The sequence below is a fragment of the Falco cherrug genome, chromosome 1, assembly GCF_023634085.1.
Source record: "Falco cherrug isolate bFalChe1 chromosome 1, bFalChe1.pri, whole genome shotgun sequence".
Lineage (NCBI taxonomy): Eukaryota > Metazoa > Chordata > Aves > Falconiformes > Falconidae > Falco > Falco cherrug.
The window spans coordinates 124,252,609-124,275,262 of NC_073697.1; the positions used below are offsets into that span (position 1 = coordinate 124,252,609).

The 22,654-nt window shown below is 40.0% G+C and overlaps 2 protein-coding genes across 4 annotated transcripts in view; both read left to right on the forward strand.

Moving 5' to 3' along the window:
* Nucleotides 1–4,147: 4,147 nt before the first annotated feature.
* Nucleotides 4,148–11,234, forward strand: APOH (apolipoprotein H). Its single transcript, XM_005441194.2, has 8 exons — nt 4,148–4,279; nt 5,437–5,613; nt 6,218–6,314; nt 7,712–7,788; nt 8,373–8,561; nt 9,188–9,367; nt 9,852–10,049; nt 10,843–11,234. The coding sequence occupies exons 1-8, from the start codon at nt 4,216–4,218 to the stop codon at nt 10,911–10,913; spliced, it is 1,053 nt and encodes a 350-aa protein (XP_005441251.1). The 5' UTR covers nt 4,148–4,215; the 3' UTR covers nt 10,914–11,234.
* Nucleotides 11,235–15,626: 4,392 nt separating this feature from the next.
* Nucleotides 15,627–22,654, forward strand: part of CEP112 (centrosomal protein 112) — a 171,832-nt gene continuing 164,804 nt past the window's right edge. The window contains exons 1-4 of one of the 3 annotated variants that reach the window (XM_055727580.1): nt 15,627–15,782; nt 17,399–17,519; nt 18,469–18,659; nt 19,158–19,321. In XM_055727580.1, coding sequence (XP_055583555.1) covers nt 17,420–17,519; nt 18,469–18,659; nt 19,158–19,321 — 455 coding nt within the window. In that variant the 5' untranslated portion in view covers nt 15,627–15,782; nt 17,399–17,419. Of the gene's footprint in view, nt 15,783–17,398; nt 17,520–18,468; nt 18,660–19,157; nt 19,322–22,654 lie in introns of those variants that run through there. The other 2 variants (XM_027808185.2, XM_027808186.2) reach the window with 2 other exon arrangements.

Genomic DNA, 22,654 nt, shown 5'->3' on the forward strand with positions numbered 1-22,654 from the left:
ATTTAACACAGAATATTTCAGACAGCGTTTTGATGAATTTATCAGAGGAACAGATTGTTTCACGACATTTGAGTTGCAGTAGAACTGTGAGAGAGATTCTCCGGATTTTCTGTGCAGAAAATGAGAAGGTGGAGAGGAGGAAGTAGCTGTAAAATCCTCTTGGGTTTTGTACACTGTGAGTTTAATGTATGTGAAAACTAGAACACCTTCATGCCACTGCAAGAGAAGATAGGCCTACAATCACCTAGAAAATTTGTTACTGCCAGCCCTCCACATCTCAGATTAATCCAGGATTAGGTATTTTAATACTACATTTCCAGTGAACTGGTGGGTGCTTGTAACGATTTAAGGTCTAGGACTAAAAAGACAATTATTTCACTAACTTCAGAAAAACCTTTCTGAAACATCAGCGATAACTAGGACTGCAGTCTACTGCTAAAATACACTGCTAAGTGAAAATAATCTTTTTAAGATATACATAGACATTGCTTACTTCTTATTTCACTGAGACATTCTTTCAGGTCAATATTTGTTACTGCGTGTTTACTTCCAACATCTCCAAACACATGAAATGTAAACTTTCACTGGAAAATAACACACTGCAAACAGATCTTGGGCTTCTGGCTGGCTGAATATTTTGCTAATAATGAATGTACATATCCAAATTATCCATACATTAAATAGTAAACACAACTGATATACAGGAAGTTGTAAAAGTCTCAATGTGTCCAGAAAGTAGTTGGGGTTTTTTAAGGCTCAAAATGACTCAGTTTACCTTCTTAATTTCTATTTCTTAACTTTTCAGTGCAACAGAGCATTCACTTCAATATTGGATGTATTGAGTAGAGGTGATAAAAATGTTTGTGCGGTGCATAAATGAACTTTGAACAAATGTTAATAGAACTATCTTGGCAACACGAAGGGCAGTGATTGGACCTGTGACTTAACACCTGCTCCCGCAGAGGAACAGGGATACATCCCTCAGCCATCTGACCATCACCTCTTCACACTCCAGAGGGAGGAAAGGGCGCACACAGGAAAGCTCAGCGACTTTCATGTGAAACAAAAGGAACAGTGTGAAGGAACCTGGAATCTGGATATCCTACCCTTGCAGGAAAAGGATGAGATTGTCTGTCCAAGTACAGTCCCAAGGCCAGCTTTCATGCCAGAAAGAGCGCCTCAGCAAGCAGGTGCTGGCACATAAGGGAGGACTGCATCCAGGCCTCTCTTTATTATTCTGCCTCAGTGTCCCTAATCAATATGTTCCTGTTGATTTGAGAAACCTCTGCATTTTGAACTGACTATGTTGTGCATTTTCTGGTTGAGGGACAGTCATTAAATCTTGAGAACGGTGGGTGATGCAGACCCAACACTCACTGCCCGAATGGACAGACTGCCAGGAAGACTGTGGCAGGATCAGAGGTGTGACATATCCTACAGTATCAGGAAAATTACAGCATCAACTAGAGAAGCAGAAAAACAGAGTAGAGGAAGGACATAAGGTCTGGCTCATTAGCTGGGGAACCTTACCTCGCACTGACCTTCAGACTGTTTAGTTCTTCCAAACTTTCTGCATAATATCTGTAGGAGAGACCAACTCCTGTCTGAAAGTCTTTGTCTACCTTCTTATTATCTTGTACCCTGATTATTACAACGTCTTTTCCCATTGCCATGACAGCTGCAGTTGACCTCTGGTGTCAATGAAGAATGCTGCTGCATAGACTGTTTTTCATTATCATTTTTCTTTCAGCATCCTTCTACTATTTTTTCCCCTCCTTCTCTTCCATATGACAGTTTTACCTTCACTTTTAAAGCCTTTGCTGGCTTATCTTCTTCCTCACTGAAACCACTCTGATCAGCCCAGTGATGCCAGTCTCCATCATTTAATTGCTATCTTTTCAAACATGCACTCTGATCTCTGCTGTGGTGCCCTTCATATTTTTGGCTGGGCAACACCGCTTCCACAAAGCCCGTTTGTTCACATCCCTCCTGCAATCTTTTAGGTTATGCTAGCACAAAACTGGGTAATAATTAGACTGCTGTGATACCAATACCCCACATACAATGCTAGCTGATACCATGTCAGGACATTCTTGAACTACTTTCTCAGCTTACATTTATAATTTCTTTCCTTAGAATATAATATTTTTTGTGGTAGAGACCATCAGTTTGCTCTGTATTTATGTGGTCACTAATGAAACAAAAGTCTGCTTCATGATTTGCTTTATAGGAGCTGTAAAAATAAATAGCAGACATGCTAAAGGAGCAAGCTGGATTACATGGAACATTAGATGATATATATATAATTGTATACTATAACCAAATACAAAAGAACTAGGTTGGTTTGATCACGCTCTGCCAAGGTAAATCCATACAATAATAACCGCATCTTCTCCAGTTACTGGAAAAGACACAGCTATTTGTCACAAACATTCTAAAGTTTCTTATTGCAGAGAAATAAGTTTTCAAAAAGAATCACAACATTGGCAGTTATTATGCAGTTGTGTGAAATGCATACTTAAATATTCATTCCTTAGTTTCAATTTTCAGAGCAGTTATCACACACAAAATCTATGGCAAAATTAAGGTGCGTATAATTTAACATACACACACCCCTTTTTTTTTTTTTTTCCTTCTTCCTCTCTTCCTAAAGTAGTATAGAAAACTTTCCAGTTCAAGTTTCTACCTGTAGGGTATATGGTAGAGTACATTCTGCCATCTGCTGAGCACAGGGAGAAATGCTCGTATGGTCAGCATCGAAACGGATAACACTGTGCCCATCTATTCCTGTGCTATTTTAAACACAGGAAAGAATGTAATCAAAACAGCAGGCGGATCTAAGGAAGGATTTAAACCAGAGGCAAGAAAGTTCATTACAGCATTGCAGTGTGTTAGGAAGGGAAAAGATACTTGTGAAATTTTGTAGAGAAAGAAGAGGAAGAAACAGGCTGTGACAAATGGAAAAATACTCAGATGTAAATACAGAAAATTAAGTCAATTTTTCCTGTTGATTTAGCAGCGGTACTTTGCCCTTAGGCACTGTGCATTTGGTAAATATTTCAAGCAGGACAGTCAGAGCATTTTCTTTCTGAGAAGAATAGCGTGTTCCTAACTGTTCAACGCTGTGGCTAAAATTTGTATTTTAAAAGCAAACAGAGAAACTTTAAAAAACAAAAATAAACAAACTAGAGATCACAGCAGTAAGAGTTTGACACAGCCTAGCTTCTCGTTAGAGCTTCAAATGTCCCTCACTCCCCCTCACAGGCTGTGAGTCAGCAGGGGAGGAGGATACTTAGATTAGAAACACCAAACTGTGGAACAATGATTACACAAATGTTATTTTGGTTGCACTTCAGATGCTCCTGCAGTTAAGATCTGCTAAATTCAGATAACTGCAGTGATCAGAACTTCAGCAGATATCTGTGGAGTTTTGACTTGAGGACCCCAAATCGCTGTGCTAAAACAAATTTTTACACCACCCAAAAATATGGTTTAAGTTTGACCCCCTTGTCACAAACAAGCACAGTCCAGAATCGTTATTTCACTTTTTCTGCAGTGGTGGCATTGTGAGCACTGTCTCTGTTGCTTTTAGTTATCTGTTAATTGAAGGATGCTTATTGACAACATGAATCTGATCAAACAGGCCCCTGAAGCCTGACATTTCAGGCCAAATCATCATCTAGTGTAGACTGGCACCAAATTGGTATTATCGCTAGAGGTGTATGAAAACACCAATTTCACTCCATACTAGAAATTTTGCCTTAAAAAACATTTTGTTATAACTCTCAGGAACCTTTGGTACATTGAAATATACACGCGCAAGTGATAGGTAAACAAGAGCTTCTTAGTGACAGTTCTATTATTTGATCTAATAGCATATTCCAAATATCCTCATCCTCTAAAGAAGCTGAGAAGATAACACTGTTTTTTTAAAAAACATTGGTCCCAACAGGAGATGCTCCACAGAAGCAACCAGAGAGGAGAGGTTTTCAGTGGAAACCGCTATTTCAATTCCTGCATTATGTACGAATGCAACATGTGATGGTTGTTTCATCCTTTATTACAAGCAACACAAGGAATCTTTTATCTTCTGTTTACAAGGATGGGAATAAATACAAAGAGTTAATATGTAACTATCTCTTTGTGGATGCCTTTATTTTTAAGAGAAGAAACACAGGACCGAGGGTCATTTGGGAAGCTTGTGGACTGGCAGCAATGTACTCCCTGGCACTGGTTGCGTGTGTAGTTGCTGTGAGCCACTGTGCTCTTGCAGGGAAAGGTAAGTGTCTTCCACTTTCTAAGGGCAATACTACCCTGAAGTGCAAATGAGGGAAGCTGGAGAAAGCAACAGCATTTTAAAGCCTTTAGAAATTCTGGTCAAGCTTTTTGAACAGGAATTTTCTCTGAAAGCTGTTTCTCTTTTTTCCCCCTTCCATTCCTTCCTCTGTCTCTTCCTATGGTGAGGTGAGTTGTTATATACAAAAGTATAAAATGGAGCCAAACAGAAGAAATATTGACAGAAGTTGTGGAAACCAGGTTGCCTGCATGCTGAGGCACATTGCGTGTGCCAGGACTTAACCTCGCTCTGTCCCTCTGCCCAGCTCCCTGCTCGCCTCGCTCTCCCCTCCGCTGCAGGGGCTGCCTGGCACAGCTCCTGCCTTGCTTTTCTCCTCCTTTCCCCCATTCCAAGAGCTCCTGGCACTGTTCCGTGTACTCTCCCCCTCTGTTTGCCATTCATTTCTACCACATGAGCTCTGTGTCCCCCTGTTCTCCCCCCCCCAAATCTCAGCAGGAACCTCTCTCCGCGTCCTTTGCAGGAGCACAGTCTGCACCCTCTGTTCCTCTCGCTGCTCCCCTCCTGTTCTCGCTCTCTGGGTGATGAGTTGTTCACACTGTCAACACATTAAAGCTGTTCTGGAATCAGAATTGTCTAACGTAAGAGTGTTTGCCCCACTGAACAGAAAAATTGGGGACAGCAGAGAAAAATAAATTTAATAATAATAAAAAAATCATCTCATTTCTGACCCCACCAAACTAGTTTAGATTAAAAATGAAATGCATTTGTTTGCTTCTAAGTCCCTCTCAACCTCTTTTGTCCACAATAATTCACCACACTTGACTCACTTTGCAGAATACCTTCATAAATCTATTCTGAAGCAAAAGTAAATTTTAGTTAAAAAAAAAGTGACAGAAAAATCTAACTGAAGCCATTGATAGAGCTGCTGAGGAGAAGGGTAAGAACGCATTTTTTTCTGGCTAATACTTGGAGCAGCCATCAGCTGCCTCGGTAAGTTACATAGCTATAGATTACAGGGGGACCGGTTAGCTCAGTGCAGGAACATTTTCTGGCTGATGATAATACAGAAACCTGTGCTTCCATTTGAGAAAACTCCCATTTTCTGCCCGATTTCTTGTAAAGCGTCTCCTTTCCTCCAGTCTGTCCCAGGCCACCAGAAGTGCTATTTGCCACAATTGATGTAAACAAAAACGTGTATGAAGTGGGTGAGGAAATAGAATATACCTGTAGGCCCGGGTTCGTCCCCAATAACGGCCAAAGGAAGTACACCTGCCTGCCAACTGGCAAGTGGCCTCTCAATACGCTGCTCTGCCTACGTAAGTAAAACAAAGTAAATCCTACTCCTAGATTTTATGCCATGCACTGATCTGAAAAGGATATTTTACAGTCCACGTGAGGAATCTGATGTATTTAAACTGATATACTCCTGTTCTCCAGTTGTTCTTCCCTTACTTGCTGGGAGACAACTGGGTGTGGGGTCGAAGAGGGGCAAGTGGCGGGGGAAGGATCTTCCCATACATATCCTACACTTCCCTTAAGCTGCTGCTCCCAGGTGGTGATGGACATAGGACCCAGACAAGGTAAATCTTAATTTGACTCAGACCAGCAGTGCTTATACTCTAATGACGTACACTGCTACATAACACCTGCATTTACTGTATCCTTCATTGTTCATTTTTATCATGCCATTGCATAGAAGTTATTTTCCTCAGAAAATCGAATGTTAAAAATTATTTAATCACGAAAACTCTGAAACCACTATGTTTTAAGAGAAATGCAGAATAGCTAATTTATGAAGCATGGTACATGACAGTGGAGAAATGTGAAAGACACCAGGACTCCTTTATGATCAACTTGTTTCCATTATCCTAGCTTCATGCCTTATGAAATAATACTAGTTTTTAAAATCTTAATTAACAGCAAAGAGATGTCCCAGTCCTGGACCCTTGCAGCACGGAAAAATGGATTTTCTAGACCTCCGCTATCAGAGTTCTATAAGTTTTTCATGTGACCCAGGGTAAGTGTTCCCTTCCTCATGCTGTTTAATAAAAAGCCTAAATCACGTATTACATTCCACTATCTCCTGCTGCAGTATAGCAAGCCACAAAACTGAGAAAACTGCACATAAAAACCCACTTCCACTTCAGAATCTTAAAACCAAAAAAACCACACACACACCCCCCTCCCGAATATCTGATGATCCTCCTCTTTTCAGGCTTGGCTATGACATCCTGGAGCTTTGCTGCTCCAAAGCAATGTCTTACAGATGTGGAAACTGTCAAAATATCAGAGATTTTATTCAAAGATTTATTCTGGACTGCTTTCCCCAGCTTTTTAAATCCTCTTATTACATCACAAGATGAAATCCTACAGCAGAGAGAAGATAATCTCTATCTAAGTTGTTATGCTGTTCGGCACTAGAGACTAAAAATTTTGTTTCTATGCCTCTCCAAGCTCAATAAATGAAAACACGACATAAATCCTAATTTGGCCCCAGGAGCAAATGCACTTTTACTCAAGGTTGCTTGCTAGCTTTAGATAGAGATAAGGATGCACTTAAAGAAAAATAGTTATGGCAAATGCAGGGAAATATTTGATAGTAGCATGCAGTTAATTTTACTTGGGTAATTAATGAATAAACAGCGCTTAGCTGGGAAGATCACAGACAGAGCCTAGAGTTTACTGAGAAGTGTCAACAACCTCAACTTCCTCCTCCTCCTGCTCCTGCAAAACAGAAGCAAGATAAGGAATAAATAAATTCAACTGTGACATCAAATGTAGCAATGGGACTTGATTTAATTTTGCTAATTGTAGCTTACTGTTTTTCAGCTGAGTGATAGGGAAATGATAGATATTTGATAAATATTTTTTTAAAACTCAGACTAAGTACTAATAATATAAGTATGGAGGATAGGAGAGAAGCATTTAGAGTGCATATGGAAATTAAATTGGGCTATCTGGCATGAAAATAAAATAATGCATCTCAGTGACTTTAGTTCTTAAGTGCTGAGCTCTTTGCAATTGTTTGATCCCAATTGTCATAATTAGCTAGGAGCTCCTCCCAAGAAACCATAACATTTACATTGGCAAGCACAGATCAGTGTTCACTACTTACATATATTCACAGTATTAATCAGTTGTAAAAATTAATATGCAAGCTAGAATATATAGTTGAAACAGCAAAACATATTGTATCAAGCCTTTTGTCTGGATACTTGGAACACTCAAAGACTAACATTTTTCGTATTTGAACCTAAACTTCCTTTGAGGTCAGTAAGTGCTAGAACTAGAGAATGATTTCAGAACTGGACTCTTAAGTGCGTTTATGAGAAATGATAATCTTTCTTGCAAAGAAAATTGGATTCTTCTCCATGTTCATTAAGCTTTCACATAAGCAGGTGTTTTTGTTTTCAGTTACAACCTTGTTGGGACAAGAACGAGCCAATGCATGGCAGATGGAAAGTGGAGTGGAACTTTTCCACAGTGTGAACGTACGTGTTTGAATACTAAAGAAACAGTCTATCCTTACTCTTATAAAGAAAGATTCCTTTACATTGCTCAGAATTACATGTATTCTTATTCAGAGGCTTCCTATAGTGCCGTGCAAAAAATGATTAGGAGAAATCAAGAAGAACCCTCTAGGTTTTGTTTTAGATGTATGGATTCTAGTTTCAGAAAAACACAGTTTAAAGGTCTGTACAAAAGGCCAGGATCAGGGATGCTATTTACAGCTGAAGGTAAGGTGCTTATCCACTCACATTCATTCTCCCTGTGTACAAAAAGAGGATATTGTTGTGCCTTTGCAACTGTGTTACATGTTTTTGCTATAACCTGTCCTGCATAAACACTACTGAAAAAACAATATACTGCATAATATTGTCTGCAAAATATAGCAAAAATAATGAATTACATACTCTAAGGCTCCTGATACTTTTAATTTGAAATTTTTGGTTTGTTAGCTACACTTCCATAACGGGTGGTGTGGATTAATTTGGTTATAAGCATGTTGCTCCCGTGATTCTAGTAGCAATTTGATATTTAAGCTTTAATTTCTACAAATGCTATGCTTTTCTAGCGGTGACTTGTGCACCTCCCTCGCTTCCTGAATTTGGAGTCCTTTCTTACCGTCGCTTAAAACCTGGAAATATTTCACATTTCCTGGACACAATTATTTTTGAATGTGTACCTCCTCTTGCACTTATTGGGAATGAGACAGCTACTTGCATGGCCAATGGCAACTGGAGCAGCATTCCAGAATGCAAGGGTAAGTTACTTACTTTTATAAACACCTAAAAATATTCCCTAGAATTATATATATTAAACTATATGCACAACCTTAATAATATATATATATATTTTTACAATTGTTACTGCAAGCATACAGTAGAATTATTCTGAAAGTCAGACTCGTGCATGCAAGGTGATTGCTAAGAAGATTGCACTCAACATGGGATTGACGAAATATTTGCTGCAGGTATAAAGGTTATATAAACAAAACCTGCTAAATGTAGCTCACAGCGGGGAATCATAGCCTGGCCTCCAGAGCGCAGCAAGTATTTTATTCTGCTAAGTGCTAGGATTAATCTAAGAAGTAGAAAACTTTACCTTTAGTCCTAAGAACTTCACTGGTTTCACTGAAACGATGCCAGATTTAAGTAGGTTTTGGATATGACCACGGACTGCAATAGATATGTATTTAAAAACAAATAATGTTTATTTATTGTGGTGTTTTAAACTGTCTTTCTTCTGGCTGTGTTTCCCTGTGCCCAAGGCTCAAATGAACCACCACAGAAGTTTCACATATTTTTTGAAGTATACAGCGTGTCTTTTAGAACCACAACATTGCTAAAGCTTTGGTTGTTGTTTTTTTTATTTTTTTTTGTACCACAGTTGTCACATGCCCCACTCCAACAGGAATAGAAAATGGATTCATAGAGTTTGCTGTTCGTAGAACATACCACTATAATGAAAGTGTCAGCTTTGGCTGCCAGTCCAGCTATGTGCTGGATGGACCTAAGCATTCCCGCTGTGAAAAGGATGGAAACTGGTCCACAAAGCCAACCTGTAAAGGTATACACACACTGTCGGTTAGAAACCACGTATCAAACTGACTTTTCCTAAAACACCACTGCTCTGATTTTAGTGAGCTGTTACTTCTTTGTGCAAGAGCTGTCCTCAAAAGAAAACCAAAATAGCAATTTCAAGGCCCTGATAATCTAAGACCACTCCCAACACTGTACGTTGTATGATGTATCTGAATTGACTTCAGTAATCAGCCATGTAAATTTGTCTATCTCCTCTCCTCTTCTTATTTAATAATAATCAGAAATTTTACTAAGGCTGGATTTTCACCGGAAACTTTAGACCCTATACTTAGGGGTCTGAAATTCTTCAGCATTGTAACACCAGCAGAAGTACTATGTATGTGTGGGACACATTATTTTTCATTCCCAAATGTCACTTGTACAGATTTCTGACAGGCTCCAATCTACCCACTTATCAAAATAGAGTCCTAATTATCCTTACATGTTGCTTATAACTGGATTTTTTATAGGACCATGTAAAATACCAGTTAAGAAAGCTGTAGTATTATACAACGGCGAGAAGAAAAGAGTTCAGAATGATCTTAAGGAAGGCATTCAGCATGGTGAAACTATATCCTTCTTCTGCAAGAATAAAGAAAAATCCTGTGCCTATACTGTAGCTGTTCCATGTGTGGATGGCAACCTTACTCTCCCTGCCTGTTTCAAAGGTACAAGCTAGGCTAATCAGAAAACAGCTTGTGTGAGTGGAATGACAAGTACTTTAGTGTGAGAGGAAAAGTCATAATTGATCTTCAAGTACTATTTGACTGGCCAATTCATCTGCCTTGTACTAAAGTTACTGGGTATTAAGGAAGAAATGGCCTGAGAGAAGGAGAGAATGTACCCCAAGACTTTTAGATACATCAGAGCCCTACTTTAATTCCTGTTCTGTTCTTAGAAGGTGTTATTTAGAGGTCTAGCCCCCCCCAAAAAAGGCCATATGTAAAGTATTCTGGAATTTCATGAATCCTTGGGTCAACATCTTCTCTATAGAAGGTATAGAGCCTGAATGCTGCTGCAGCCTTCAGAACCTGATGTATTCACTTCTATTCTGGTGAATTATTCCCGCATTATGCTGATAGGTGACACACTGGTCTGACTTTAGAGAGTTAACAAGCAGCTGATAGCTATAGTGAGGAATTGGTGCTGGACGAACTGGTTCACAGGCACACAGGATATCAGAATAAATACTAAAGTTGGTTAGCAAGAGGAAATGCTTTGCATTTATCATATTATTCTCATTTGTAAGTGATGGAAAAAACACAGCCTATGCATGATGAAAACATCTTCGTATTTGGCTTGGCTTCTGTGTTTATAGCTTAGCTTTCATTAAAATAGGGTATTTCTTCTAGTGGTTTTACTATGATGTGAAGAGTGAGTGCTCACCTAACAGGGTCCATGAGACATACTGTTTTAGCTATCACATTTCAAGAATTTAACCCAAGTTCTTGTTTTCAACAGAACGTGGCTTTTTCTCATCTCTTGTGAAGAAGGACCCATCAGACATGAAACCATGTGAAGACCAAGAATGAATCAGAGAAATAATTCAGTACAAAATTTCTGCCTTACTGAAGCAAAACGTTACATATAAGAGAGGAAAATTGTGAGTGTAAATTTCCAGGTGAACTCTGGACTCTGGGAATGCAGTCTCAGCTGTTTTCCCTACTGCCATCCCTACCAGGCTGTTTCACAAGCTATGACACATTATTTCAGCCATTAACTTACATCCTTTTTTGTCTGCTTTCTTCAAAATCCCTGCAATACAGCTTCTCTTTCCATATTTCCGACATCTATGCAACTACAAATGACTTTCTCAATAGCAGTCCCTTTACAATAAAGTAATTTTCAGCCAACAGCGTGCTCTTATTTAATATTACCTAATCATCAATCAGATCCTTCAGCTCTTAAGTGATTTACACAGAAAGGCCTTAGTCATTGGTAATTAGCTGGGTTCTGATTCCATTACTGCTCCCCTGCGACAGGGGGTAGACCTTTAATTGTAGAGAGACAGAGGGTCATCAGCCTGGGATTTTCCCAGATTCATGTAAGTAGGAAGATCAAGGTTTCCAAGTGAGTTTAGAAGCCAAGTGTCCAACCATGGTTTAAATATCAATAGCACCAGATAAAGGGTTCTTTTTGCACTTTTTAAAAAAAAATTGCTCAAGTTAGTAAGACTGTTTATGTTTTTGAGACTCTAACTTCACCTGAAACTGTTGCTTTAAACAACTGTTAATTTTTACCACTGTTTCAATATTACACAATGTAACTGACTCCTTTTTCTTTTTAATTGCACATCACTGGGCAATAGTAATCATTACGTAGCTTTGAAGAAAACTGTATTTTTAATTTGATTTATGATACACATAGTTCACTGATATGATCCAGTCTGGCAAGTTTTGTGCTTACATCTGTATGCTATTCAGGAAAAATAATTATAACTTCAACATACTAGAAAGTGAGACAGAAATATTTGTTGTACACTTACAGTAAATTGTCATGAGTCATATGCGGCTCCCCCTGAAGTATAAAAGCCTTCTCTCTGATTAACAGCAGAAGCTACACAGTAAGCAAGCTACTGTAGACCTTTTTAAAAGAACCATTTAACATTAAGATCAAACTACTTACACGATGCTACAGCCACCATTAAAAAACACTCAACATATTCTAATTATCTTTTTTTTTGAAGGCTGCACATTAATATTTTAATAGTATGACTGATATAATTTGTTCTTATATTTCCTCTTTTTAAGGAGAGATTGAGGCAGCCATTATTAAGTATTTAATACTTTGTACTCATCAGCAATTTAATTCTCTAATGTAGAGAGAGACCAATTCACGGTAGCAGCTGAAAAGAGTATTTTGTTGGTACAACGTGTACGGTGTTTTGGTTCCTAACATGTTTAAGTGGGATCCTTGAATGACGTTGACTTACAGGCCAAGATATGTGTAACTAGTCTAGATCAGCTGGCAGGAACCTATCTGTTTGGAAATCTAGTCTAAATGTTGTGTGGATACATGTCTGGGATCAGGATGTTCAGGATGGTAGCTGAGATACCACACACAGTTTAATATTAACTTGTCTTTCACAGCAAAACACTGTGAAGTTGGTGTAAGTAAAGTTAGCACTCACTGCCAAAGAAATGCTGCTTCTCCCTGAAATGATTTGTATTTTGCACAAAAACAGCTGCCCCAGGAACATTAGATTTTTCTAAGCAAATTTTCCCAGTTCTAATTACCCATGCAGCAGGATAACAACTGATCGTGTCAGCTGGCCCTGCTTCCTAGCTGGGTATGCGGTATTTGAATACTTGAAAGAACCACCCTTAGGAGCCAATGTTCATACGTGGAATATATTATCTAGTCTCCTGAAGCAGTAAGAGAGAGAAAAAAATCTGTGACCTGATGAGTCTTTGAAGTAGTGAGGTGTTTGTGAATCACAACTTTTCAGACATGAAAGGTTTGCTTAGAAGGTCTGAAAAATGTATTGCAACTAGAGGTATTCCAAATGCTGCTGTGAGGGAGTGAAACCTGCTTTTTTTTTTACATTTTTTTAAGATGTTTGAAATAATGCCTTAAGCTGTGCTCATGTTACTTGTGGCAAACTGCTGAGACAGTTGCAGAGATAAGAGAACATGGTAAAACGAGATGAAGAAAAAAAGTACTGAATGTGTTTTACTTAAATGAACATATTTTTACAATTCAAACTGTGAATTTCTTCTGTATTCTGGTTGGGATACCTGTGTGCTCTCTAACGGTGTATCTATAGTGATTTCCTCAGGAGGGCCAGCGCACATCAGTACTCATCATGTCCAGGCTGCAGCTTTGGCTGGAGACAAGACCTCAGTCATTTCTTGAATCTTTAGTTTCTCTTCCTTTTTTGGATAGAAGTTGTGCAACTGCCAAATCAATGCAGGTAGGCCTCAACCCCTCTGGCCAGCCTGCTCTGCATTGGTAAGCAGACCCAGAAACTGGATCTATTCCCTCAGGGAATTTCTCCTGGAGTACTGGTTCCAGTTTCACTGGTTCCGCTCTGATTCATGTTCTTTTTCACCATATACCAGAAAATCCAGTTTTTTGAAGTATTTTGTGATGAGCATTGCAGAGATACATTCAAAACTGAAGGCAATGTGCAGATACGAATCAATGAACAACGACATACAAAAAAGTTGGCTTAGAAATTGCAACTCTTTTCAGATGTCAAAAAGGAGATTTGCAAAGCTGGACAGAAATGCAAACCTCCCATTGCATCACCGGTCCAATAGGCTGATGTGTTCCTCTTGAAAAACCTGCCTGGAAGGAGTCACGTTGTTAAACCTGTTCAGCCTTCGATATTCTACTAAAAAACTCTTGTCTGTCTCCTGTGATTTGGACAATCTTGGACACATTGATTTCATAATGATTACAAAATTCCCATGACACATCTGCGTAACTGAAGTGGTGATTCAGAGGTGAAAAGTTCAGCACATTCAGTTGTTTGAGCAAGTCAGCCACCCAGTAGTCTTGCTGTGCTGCAAGAACGTACCACTCTTTTAAAACAGATTAAAAGTAGGCATATATTAAAAAAAATAAATAATGAAATGACAGTTGTTTTAAATTTGAAATTTAAAGATAATAAATAAACTTTGTAATCTACTCATGAGGTTCTACCATGGATTAAATACTCCACCACTGATTTCTGCTCTGCTTCTAAGCAACCAGTGTAGCTGTCATAGCCATCACTGAATGAGCCCTAACGCAGAATCATTCCTGCTGAAGATGAGCTAAGAAATCAAAGAAATCAAAGAAAACAGCCAATTTTCTACCATAAATTTAAGAAATTGTTTGATGTATATGTGCATGTGAATCAAGCTTAGAAGAGCTGAAGAGTTTAATCCTTTGAGATAAAAGCATTTTAGATGCTATATACACAGGCTGACGACAGATTTTCGGGAAATAAATGAATCAGAGGTCAGATGTTTTATTTGGGATCACACATACACACAAACATTTCATTAACTGAGGAAGAGACTGAAGAGCTGAAAGGACTAGGAGATTTCTCCAATTATTTTAGATTAATTGATGGTTTTCCTGACATGGCCACAAAACAAGTGTAACCTATGTCTTTTGTGTAGAAACGTCAGGCATGGACTTTCAAATTTTTCTATTCCCCAACACCCTCTCATATGCTCCATCCTTGGGATAGGAGACAAACCATCAATGAAACATGGGCAATATTGAGCATATCAAATGTTTTAATGTGAACTCAAAATCACTGTTTTATCTACAAGGATATACTAGAATAAGTTTTACCTAGAAATAACCAGAAACTGTGGATAACATTTGCTGTGATTATTCAGCCTGTACCCACAATTTCAGTAGATAAAATTTCATTTTATCCGCTCATGTTTCTGGCACCCACTCTGGAGCTACAAAAACATTGCCCAGACTCAAAAGCTGCTTCTGATTTACTAACCTTTAATTTTGGACTGGCAAATATTTTTCACCAAGCTTTGAGTGGAAGCACTTTTATCCCCAGATATTGATCATAATGGAGATATAACAATAGATACAGCTGATCTCCAATTAGCAGCAATTAAACCAAAGAAACACATCCCAAACAACCCGGAGTCATCTCCCACTGCTGCTGCACCCTCATGCTTCCAGCCCAGGCCCTATCCCCACGTAACGCCAACCAGAACCAATATTATATTTGTGGCATCCCCCATTTCTCCCTTGGTGCCCCCTCAGGCTCTGCTGGGCCCTCCCGAGGTTTGTAATGCCTATGTGTGACTGAGTGTATAAATAAACATTTATCTATGTGCATGTATGTATTTTGGAAGGGAAGAGCGTTGGGTGTAGCGGTGATTGTGCTGTTTGGTGCGGTGGGCCCAGCTGGGACAGCTGCTGCTGACCGTGCACCAGGTGACATTAATCACTTTGGTAATTAATAATAGCAGGCGGCGACCGCGTCTCTGCGGTGTCACAGAACCATCCCCAATGCACCGTTTTACTCTCTCAAGCCCACGAGTTTTTTCAGTACTGGCTGACGGGCACACGCCGCTCAAGCTCTGCCGGCCCTGCCTCAGGGCTCTCCTCAGCGGCAGCGCCAGGGTGGGCGGCCACGTCAAGCCTCCCGCCGCCTCAGGGTGGGCGGCCGCCACAGTCAGGCCTCCGGCCGCCTCAGGCCTCCCGCCGCCGGGCTGTGGCCGGCCGCGTCGCCTGGCAACCGGCGGGCGGCCCGCGGAAACGGAAACGCGCGGGGCCGGCCGCCGGCGGGGGCCGCCGGGAGCGGGGGTGGGGTCGGTTTAAACGGTTTGGCCGCTCGGCCGGGCCGGCGGGTTGGAGCCCCCCCTCAGCGGGGAATAGGCCGGCCCGGCCGTCTTTACCACGTGGAGCCAGGCCTGGGCGCTGCGGAGAGCGAGGTAACGGCGGCGGCGTGTCCCGGCGGAGCGGGGCCGGGGGAGTCTCGCCCAGGGGTGCCCGGCGGGGGCTTGGGGGCGGCTTGTGGCATGGCGGGGGCCGGGTGTTTCGCTGAGCGCGGCCCCAGCAAGCGGCCTGGTCGGGCAGCTGAGGGAAGGGAAGCAGGAAAACGCTTGTTCCGGCCCGGCGGCGGGGCTGGAGGTGTTGCGGGGCCAGGCCCGGCGCTGCGGCAGCCCCCCCGCCGTGTGCGGCTGCAGGTGGCCGAGAGACGCTGGTGGCGAGCTGGGGTACAGGGAAGGTGCGGGGCCCAGCTGGGAACCTACTGACAGGTGACCTCGGGTAAGGGGCTCTTGTTGGGCTGTCTTTGCAGTACTCCTTCGTTAAAACCCAATTCTGACAACGTTTGCTTGCTCTATTTCTTTTAACTTACTTATTTGCTTATGTTTATGTGTATTTAACAGGTTTATTTGCTGTTCTCCATCCTTTTTTCCCCTCCTAAAAGATAAGATACTAAGTCTAAGGGAAAAAAACTTAGAATGCAGCTATGACGCAAATGCCTTTAGGTGGTTTATACAAATTGTGTGTAATTGAACACTTGTGTGGTTGACTTTTCATTTTCAAATCTCAGCAAACCCATTTTTGAAATAAGCTGAACATCTGTTGTTTGTGAAGAATCATCTTATGGTGTTTATTTAAACATAATAAAGTACTTAGTTTTATTTTCCATATAGTTCCAAAGTATGTCTTTGCATGGCATAAGATGAACAGAGACTAATGTATAGAATCATAGAATCATTTAGGTTGGAAAAGACCTTTAAGACCATCAAGTCCAACCATTAACCCAGCACTGCCAAGCCCACCGCTGACCCATGTCCCCAAGCACCACATCCAGGTGTTTTTTTAAATACCGCCAGGGATGGTGGTTCCACCACCTCCCTGGGCAGATGTTCCAATGCCTCACCACCCTTTTTGTGAATAAATTTTTCCTCATATCCAATCTAAACCTCCCCTGGTGCAACTTGGGGCTGTTTGCTCTTGTCCTGTCACTTCTTACTTGAGAGATTGCCCCTCACCTTGCTGCAACCTCTTTTCAGGTAGTTGTGGAGAGATAAGGTTTCCCCCCTGAGCGGCCTCCTCTCCAGACTAAACCCATGCCCCCCCCGGTTCCCTCAGCTGCTCCTCACCAGACTTGTGCTCCAGCCCCTTCAGCAGCTGTGTTTCCCTTCTCTGGACATGCTCCAGCACCTCAATGCCCTTGAAGTGAGGGGCCTGAAACTGACCGTAGTGTTTGAGGTGCAGCCTCACCGGTGCTGAGTACCAGGGGATGATCATTGCCCTGGTCCTGCTGACAACACTGTTTTGGACAGAAGCCAGGATGCTGCTGGCCTTCTTGGCTACCTGGGCAAGCTGCTGACCCGTGTTCAGCCGGGTGACATCCAGCACCCCCAGGTCCTTTTTGGCCGGCCAGCTTTCTAGCTGTTGTTCCCCGAGCCTGTGGGGTTGCTGGGACCCAAGGGCAGGACCTAAGCACTGAGCCTTGTTCAAGCTCATACAACTGGCTTTGGCAGTAGTATAGTGGTGTTTGATCTTTTGTACTTAAATGTGAATAATTTTGCAGGTTACCTTGTGTTCTTTCAAAATGAATGGTGAAGAGGAAGTCTGGGAAAAACTAGATGCAGAATTTGATCACTGTGTTGTGGATATAAAGCCTCATGTTCTAAAACTACAGTGTAGGTCAGGTAAATATGTTAACGTGCATGTAAAGAAACACTAATAACAAAATCTACTGATAATTATCATGTGTATTTATATCACTTTATTTAACCATACACTTAATTTTACAAGGCACTGTTTTGATGGGGAGTTTGTACAACATCTGAAGGTGGATTTTTTTTATGTAGCTACTGCTATTGTTTGAGCTTATCTGTCTTACCTTCGTGATGTAAATGTACTTTTGCATAAATACATTAATGTCTTTTTTTTACAAAAACAAATCCAGTAGAAGCTAAAAGCTTTTAAAGGACATTGTTTTTGAGACTGCATTTACAAAATTGCAAATTTTTTCAGAGATAAAGTTTTTAAAATTTGGCTTAGGAATGCATAATAATAGAAACATCAATTGATGATGTTTTGTAAATCTAATGATTAGAACAAACTGGTTATTATTAAGGACATGAACTCTGCAAATTAAGACCTTGTTTTAGAAATATTCAATCAAATGAGTAATTTTATCATGTGGTAGAAAAGCTTGTGTATATAGTGTTTTTTTAAATGAATGAAGATTTATTGTGTGTTTAAAACATTAATGCTCATGCAAGCTTTACGTTATAGTCAGTGGCAGCTCTTGCAGTGAGTTTAGAATTCCTGGTGTTGTATGAGTTCTGTACTTACTAGAGATTGATTCCAAAACATGCTGTTCCTAGAAGACATGTAAACTTCTGGAAAACAGGAATTTATGGAAAATACTTCTGGATGATGTAAATATGAACTATTATTAAAGACTTATTTTTGATCTAGGTGTTCAACCATTTTTGCCCTTTGGTTCATACATTTGGGTTTTTTGTTTTGCTTTAAACTTTTGGATGGAAGGGAAACATCTACAAGATCAGTGACCAGTAATGGCTTCTGTTATCTGTGTGTTGATTTGCTCTGAAAATGTATAGTGATTATATATATCTATATTTTTAGAACGACAAAGGTGTGCACTGTGGATTAAAAAGCTATGCGAACCCTCAGGAGCAGGCACAGGAGCGGCGGGAAGGAAGAATAGAAACCTATATGCAAAACTTTTGCTCCACATGCTAAAGCGAGGTGTGCTGGAAGGTCCTTTTACACATAAACCAGAACCAGGGATACTGAAGACTTTACCTTCATACATGGTGGGTGTAACTTCTTTATAAGACAGACTTGCAGTAAAAGACTCTAGAGGATGTACTTTGTCTTAATCAGCAGATAGTTCTTGTGAAAGAAAAAACCCACTTAAATGAGGTGGTTTTGTAGCCTGAGGTGACTATTGCAGTCTACCTTTCTATGAGAGAAAAGATATTGATATTTCACACAGATATTGTTAAGCTTGTAGTTTGTTTTCTGAAGATGTGATTATACTGTGGCAGTCATTGGCATCAGCTTTAGTGAGGTAACAGTCCTAATTTATGCTAAAATTACCCATACTCAAACAAGTAGAGTACTGGAAAACACTTAGACCATTGCCTGTTGTAGTAGTTTCCATGGGTTGGGAAGGTAATATTTGCATATCTCACTGACTTAATTGGAAAAGGAATTTTTATACTGCAAATATTCCTGCAAGAAATTACGTAACAGTGTAAAGAATATGTTTGTGTAACTATAGTGTTGATTTTACATTTTTTAAATTATAGTCAATTTATTGTGATGAAGCAAATACAAGAGTTCGGAGTAGTAGCCCAGACTGCTTACCTGACTGGGTAGTGGGAGAACTAAGAAACAGTGAATCTAAGCAGGAAGAATCATGGAAGGTATCATCTAAAGAGGAATTACCTTTAGCAACGCCACTTACATATGGGTAAGATTCCTGCATTTGCTTTAATCAATATTTATTCATATTTAATAGATGTTTGATATGATAAGCTCTGTCTGTTTCAATTTGTATGTATGAATTTGTCACGCTGCCTCTGGGACTCAGCTTAAATATGGTGTTTGTACTTTATATACAGAGACTCTGATAATAGCTTCTAATTTATGATAACTTTTATGCTTTTCTGTTATTACGTTCCTCTGTTATGTCTTCTTCTCTGGCTTCTGTAAGTCTTCTTCTGTGTCCCATAGCTCTATCCTCTTTCCCTTCATCTTGTTCTTCCCCTTTCAGTTACAGACACTTAGCATGGAGGATCAAAAAGGCCTAATAGTTTGAGAAATTTAGCAGCCGCTGAAGAGAGGGCTTTACAGTGATTTGGGCTGATGGTTACCATGGGGTACATGTGACTTGCACAAACAGCCTTTCTACAGATGTAGGAATAGTCAAAGTCCACTTTTTTTGCACCACTAGTTGTCTTCATGCTCTGTGTAGACTTCAAATGTAGATAATAGCTATCGTTCTAATATTCTAAATATCTATCAAATAAGCTGGTACTCTGGTTATGTTTTTGAGACCTCAGATACTATGGTGGAAAAGCACAGTGGTCTCAAGGCAAGAGACAGAATTCATACAGAATTATCTAACTGGGAGTGGGAAGCCCAGACAAATGTGGACAGGCAGTAAGGAAGAAATGTGGTAAAAGACTGCAGAGATGCAGAAGACTCTCAGGCCAGATTTTTCTTAAATTAGATAAAAATAGTTGCTGTCCCCTTGGAGTTCTTGTACATTCCTGTTTTCTGCATGTTGATGTATGAAAACTGGAAAGTGGTATTAACTAATGAAGCTGAGGTGGATTAATCTTCACTATTTCTGTACAGTTCAAAATATAAGGAATGTACAGTAAGCAAGTGACAAAAAATGTGGGGAGCATAGATTTATAATATTAAATTTAAAAGTTATAAGGTCCTAATGGTAAAAGGAGCTTTTATATAAAATAGTTTTAAATTATTTTTTCTGTGGAGGATAGAAATATAAGCAGGCATACAGATGGTAGATTTCAAGGATGTTCTATCGTTGTTGCTCACAGCTCTTTTAGAGGAAACAGAATAGGGGCTCCCTGCAGATAGGCAAGTTTTGCTGTTCTGTGACAAAGGAAGAAAAATTAGATGCATACAAAGAAAGAGGAATTTGATCCATCTTTTTGTGAGCATGTTACTTCTTATTAAACACTTACCTGTTTGTCTTACGGCTTTATGAAATAGCAAGATTTCTTCGTATTTCCTTTGAATCTTGGATTACAGAAGGTCAGACTGGACCAGATATACTTGTGAGAGCTGCAGCCTGTGGGTTACTCTGCTGTTTTGTTTTGTTCTCTTGTGTGGGGAAGATTGTTTGCAATGACTCCATCCTTGTTTGAACAATCTCTGAGTTTGATTTAAAATCTTTTGATTTATATCATGCTGTCCACTACAGACATGCTTTGTTGGTGACTAGCACCCCCTATGCCTAGATCGGGTGTTTGTCATTTGGGTAACGCAAAATTTTCAGTATTCCTCATTTGCAGCTGTACAGCAGAATCCTGAATATCTGCAGCTGCACCTTGTTAAGGCAATCCATCAGACAGTCTCTTTTGGTAGGTTTGCAGGAGCCAGTAAACTTAAGCTGCATCGTTGGTTCCAATCCATTGGGTATATAGAGCTGTTTACAGAGCAGGTAGGGGAATGAAATGTATCAGATTAAGGCTTGTTTTCCTCTTGGCTTAGAAAAATGTTGCTGCATTATTGATAGTGTGCCAAGCTGGTTGGTTGGACACTGTTGAAAATCACAAGCTTTTTTTCCTGTCCTGTTTTGTGGGAATCTTGGGTAAATTTCAGTTCAGTTTACATTCTGAAGTATTTTCTTTCTTGTTTTTCTTATACAGTGCAATTTTGTGCTGATTATCAATATCTGTGTTATTTTTTTTAATGTGGCTCTGCATTAAAGAATTCATGGATGGAATTACCTCTTGTTTGCTTGTTTTAAGGTTTAGTTAATGTTTAAACTCTCTGAAATCTTTGGTGAAAAAAGCAGTCTTAGAGGTAGAGTGTGAATATTATTCAAAAATCAGTAGGTGCTGTACAAGAGGAAGTGTGTGTTTGCTCTACTTCTATATGAAACTTCTGGTTTAGTTTCATTCCATTATAAATATGCTCACAGGTTTTGTTTCAGAAGTCTAATGCTCTTCTTATGTGTTTGCTTATATTTTTCATAAATTGTTATCATTAGCTGTTTTTTTTATATATTTTATTTTTAGGTACACTGATGTTTATGCTATATATCACAGTGCAGAGTCCCACATTTTTTAACTTCTCAGTGATTTGAATAGATGACAGATAGGCACTCTTGCAAGTTACATCACATTGATATCGAGTATCATGAAACTTTTCCTCTGTGTAATTCTAACAGTCATTTGAAAAGTTGCTCTTGGGACTCTTGCATCTCCTCTTTCTGAGTACTGCAGTGTTAATGCTAAGGGGTCTTCTGGTTGCTTGAACTCAGATGCTCTGTGGTTTTGATAACAGACTTGTGGTTTAAGAAACAAAAGTGGGGAAGGGAGAAATTGCCAGCTTTGTTACCATTAGTGCTTTAGTCTTGCTGATACAAAGAACTGTTGGGAAGAGCTGTTCAGATGCCCTCAATAAAAAGAATGAAGTTTGATCTTATGAAAATAAGGAATGTGTTATGCTTTAGAAATGCTGTCGTGCCGTGTCAAGATACCTGGCATATATCTGATCAGATTGTCTTGGTTGCTGGGAGTGGTGCCATCATGAGAAAGGATCACTCTGGGTGTTCAAAGTAATTAAGCAATACCAACACAACTGGGCCCTATTAGGCCTAATCTAGCATGTTGGTATCTCTACAAGGCCACATCTGCAGCATAAAAATGCACCTAATTTCTTCAAGTTCCTTACCTGTGCTGTCAGCTGCAGTGTTATTTGAGTGGGATGAGGCAGCATACTTTGGATCCAACTGGGGCTTGTCACCATTTGAGGAAGGCTGAGTACAGTTCCATCTACTCAGTCTCTTGATTCTCTGTGATGTTTTTCCTCTCTTTGGTACTTGGTTTATAGTAGAATATTGGAGATCTGACCCCTTTTCCCATTCACTATCTGAAGCTAAGATTCAGCTTGGTCTGGCAAAGTTCTCAAAGTCGTAGGTGGGCTATTGAGACTTTATTTCATTTACTTTGTCCTGTGGGACTGTAGCAATACCTGACATTGGTGATCAACAGATGGTTCCCAACGCTCTGAGTTTTCTGGAGACCCTTACTGCATATGCATT

Coding starts and splice junctions, on each gene's coding strand:
- APOH (XM_005441194.2), top strand. CDS start 4,216: ATGTACTCCCTGGCACTGGTTGCGTGTGTAGTTGCTGTGAGCCACTGT. Junction 6,315..7,711: donor AGTTTTTCATGTGACCCAGG/GTAAGTGTTCCC, acceptor TTTTGTTTTCAG/TTACAACCTTGTTGGGACAA. Junction 10,050..10,842: donor TCTCCCTGCCTGTTTCAAAG/GTACAAGCTAGG, acceptor TGTTTTCAACAG/AACGTGGCTTTTTCTCATCT.